At 34.3% G+C, this 3,765-nt stretch overlaps 1 protein-coding gene across 1 annotated transcript in view; it reads left to right on the forward strand.

Moving 5' to 3' along the window:
- Positions 1 to 491: 491 nt before the first annotated feature.
- LOC107691478 (G protein pathway suppressor 2-like) overlaps positions 492 to 3,765 on the forward strand; it is a 22,696-nt gene continuing 19,422 nt past the window's right edge. Inside the window, exons 1-3 of the mRNA XM_016490082.1 lie at positions 492 to 582; positions 670 to 787; positions 1,048 to 1,157. Of these exons, the coding sequence (XP_016345568.1) occupies positions 1,127 to 1,157 (31 nt within the window). The 5' untranslated portion in view covers positions 492 to 582; positions 670 to 787; positions 1,048 to 1,126. The remainder of the gene's footprint in view (positions 583 to 669; positions 788 to 1,047; positions 1,158 to 3,765) is intronic.

A 3,765-nucleotide genomic window follows, 5' to 3' on the forward strand; every position in this document is an offset into this window, starting at 1 on the left:
TGAATAAAGTGTTGTATAAATGCATGTCCTGTCATTATAAAACTCTCCTTTCATTCGGCAACTGTAAAGTGGAGCAGGACAACCTCCCACTAGTCCTTGTTTTGGATTCTCATCCACAACAAGGTTATTATAGTTTTTAATTTTTTTAATTCGTTTTATTTTAATATCGTTTTCAAATTTACTATAAAATTCAGTTTAGTTTTTATTAGTTTCATTAATATCTACAGTCTGCAGCGAGGGGCACCTCAAGTAGTAAGACTTTATTTACTTTTCTTAAAGACACAGGATTAGAGTACAAAATATAAATGATATAGTATAATGTAATATCTTTTCTGTTCTCCCCACTCACTTTTTGTAATAAACTCAAGTACTCTGATGTTACACACCCCGGAACAATAGGTGGCGGTATGCAGCTACACAAGTTGGTTGCGACCCGCCAATAAACCCAGAGAGAGAGAGAGAGAGAGAGAGAGAGAGAGAGACGAACAAAAATTAACATTGTTTACTAACATTATACATTTTCTAAGATATTTCTGAAGAATACAAAGGAAATCATTGCAGAGAACCTGCATCAATGCGAAAGTAAGTTTATTATTATGAAGAGAGATACCTTGGATGTATGTCAAAGTCTTCGATGAAGACATAATAAGACATGATGTGTGTCTTCAGCTGGCTCCTCCACTGCCTGTTACGATGCCTGCTCTACTGGAGAGACCAAAGCTGTCCAATGCGATGGCCAGAGCCCTGCATAAACATATCATGAAAGAGAGAGAGAAGAAAAGACAAGGTATTCATGTGTTACTCTAAAGCAAAGGAGTAAATAAATATGGCCACGTTTGTTAATAAATGTGTTGTGAACTCTATTTTGAGTGTTTTATCACATAGAAGACTTATCCTAATTTGCATACATAGCAACAGATTCATTTGAATAATAATGATGTTTGAAATGTTTATAAAGATGGTTTGTTATATATATATATATATATATATATATATGTGTGTGTGTGTGTGTGTGTGTGTGTGTTCGTTCACTCTGTCATACTGTAGAAGATGAAGAAGTGGACAAGATGATGGAACAAAAATTGAAAGAAGAGGAGAAAAGGAAACTAACTAAAGAAATGGAGGAATGAATGTCTTTGGAAGAAACAAAAGAACAGGTGTGTACAACTACATTAGCTCCTCAGGATCATGCAATGGGCCGATTATACTAAAAGAGTCAATTTCAGTCCCTTTAAAAGGGTTATAAAATGCAGTTTCAGATTATGTTTCTCAAGGTTAGTTTAAAAAGTTCGTAAATTTCTTTGCATCAAAAAATCCAATATATGTAAAAAAAATAATAATAAAATAATAATAATAATAAAATAATAATTTTTACACTGTTAAAAATTAGGAGCGTTTACCTCTTGTAGAAACGGCAGTAAACGCCCACTGCTGTGATTGGCTAACTTCATCACACTGTATCCACGCCCTCCTTTCTGTCATGTTGTGTGTTTTGATACTCGAAATGCCAAGCGCTGTGATAGAGCCATATGTTTGAGGCCGAGGCAGAAGAAATTGAAACAACGTATTGTAACCACGATTGAAACAGTCTGATTCAGTGTGGTAATTGTTTTTGCTTACTTAATTTTCAGTGTATTTTTAAAAGTACTGTTATTACTTGTATTACAAAAAATGCTGCAGTCTAATTAGGTTTTTAAAAATGTACATTGGTTCCATTCGTTTGCCAACAGTTAAACATTTATTTTGGTTGCATCTTTCATGCTTAGTGGCAACACTTTGTCATATTCTGGTCTGATGTAAGATGTATAATGACATACGAACTGCTGAGTAGTTGATAACATGCTGGCCAATATAATTAAATGGTATTTTATGTTGCTTTAAAATATTCAGTTTAAGCTAATATTTCTGATCTGGGTATGTACTGATTTTATTAGCAACAGTAAAACACAATGATGAAACTGCAACATGTTTAGAATAATTCACGAAACATTTTGTTGTGAAATGAGAAAAACAAACGAAAACTTTATTTTTAGATACTCAGGCACGTCATTACAAATAAACCTCAGCCATTTATTTCTAATGCTAGGATCTTTAGGAAGGCTATGCAAAGTTTTTGTAGTTTCTTTACATCCACTGATAATGTATGAGTTTGACGTCTCATTTGGTGTCATCTTTATCCAACACCAGTATTGCTCTTGAGATTGATGGAAAGACGTGTTGTTCAGAACACACCTCCTCAATTATATACAACGATGGCACATCATGTTAAGGGGCGTGTTGAGAAGAATCAAGGCATCACAATTATCCGGATTTCAAATCCGGGCATTTCAAAAGGATAGAAAAGATAAGAATAATTCTTATTTTAAACTGGGGAGTTTTAAGTTCTGAAACTTGCAGTATGGTTTTATTGTAGAGTAACCTCTTACATGTGTAAATATCAATAACATTTTAATTCTCCATTTCACGACCCCTTTAAATGGAAAAAACCTCCAGAACCACTTGAACCATTTGATATATCCCCATGCATTTGCTCATTTCCTTATGTTTATATTAAGATTTTAATTGTTTATTAGGTTCAAAAAATGGGGGGGAAATTGCAGGTTTTGCAAGAGGAGAAACATCAGCTCTTCTTACAGCTTAAAAAAGTCCTTCATGAGGAGGAAAAGCGTAGAAGAAAGGAGCAAACAAGTAAAAAAAATTTTTTTTTTTTTTAAATGCTAAATTAAGCTGTCATGTTCCTTGTTGTGATCTCAATTATGCACTTGATATTGGACATTGTGCTTAATTATTGTGCTACAATAATATATTTTTTTATACATTGTTCTTTGTAATTATCACATTTATATAAATATTGGGTTACACTTTATTTTAAGGTGTCCTTGTTACAGTGTAATTATACATTTAAGTACTGAGTAATATTAGGGCTTGACATTAAGCCTTGACTTGTGCTTGTCCTTCGGACAAGTAAATCAGACATTCACTTGCCCGAGTAAAAAAGTTACTTGTCCAGGGGAAAAAAGCTTTTTTTTTTGGCGTAAATGTAATTTATTCTGAAGCAATAGTCTCATCAGTGCTTTATCAGGTCTTACTTTAATCAGCATATTTGTGATATTTGCCTTAAATTGATATCTAGGACACTTTTTAACTTTGTGAAGGACAATATTTTCCTGACCTTATTGAATGTACGTGTCATCATTTACGTCAAATTTTTACATTTTAACAGTACACTGTTGGAATAATAAGACACTGTATTGTTGTTACTAGGGATGCACCGATACCACTTTTTCCAGTACTCGCCCGATACTTTTATTTCTGTCAGGACCACTATCGTCAAAATGATAGATACTTAGCATAAAGTTTGGTTTGGCGGTATGGTTCTGTTCTGGGCAAAAACCTCGCTGCCCATCCATGCAGCCTGCCATGAATGAGCAGGGTGAGCAGCAATAATAACCCCCTAGGGTTAACAGAACAAGGCAGATATCATTAATGTACTTAATGATATTTAAGTGTAACACTTTATTCAAGATAAAGGAGTCTGATTAGCAAGGAATATCAGAAAGCCAAGTCCTGACTGTGGCGAAAGGAGGAGCTGGGGATGGAGGAGGGTAATTTGCTCCAAAGCTCAAAAGCTGCTGAATAATACTGAATAGAGATTATATAGGAATGCTGCGATAGGTGTCTGTAACAACGTTCGTAGTTCGGGAAGAAGGAGACGGGAACCGGCGGACATTTAAACAATTTAATAAAATAAACAAACACAAAATG

The sequence above is a fragment of the Sinocyclocheilus anshuiensis genome, unplaced genomic scaffold (assembly GCF_001515605.1).
Source record: "Sinocyclocheilus anshuiensis isolate Anshui unplaced genomic scaffold, SAMN03320099.WGS_v1.1 scaffold514, whole genome shotgun sequence".
Lineage (NCBI taxonomy): Eukaryota > Metazoa > Chordata > Actinopteri > Cypriniformes > Cyprinidae > Sinocyclocheilus > Sinocyclocheilus anshuiensis.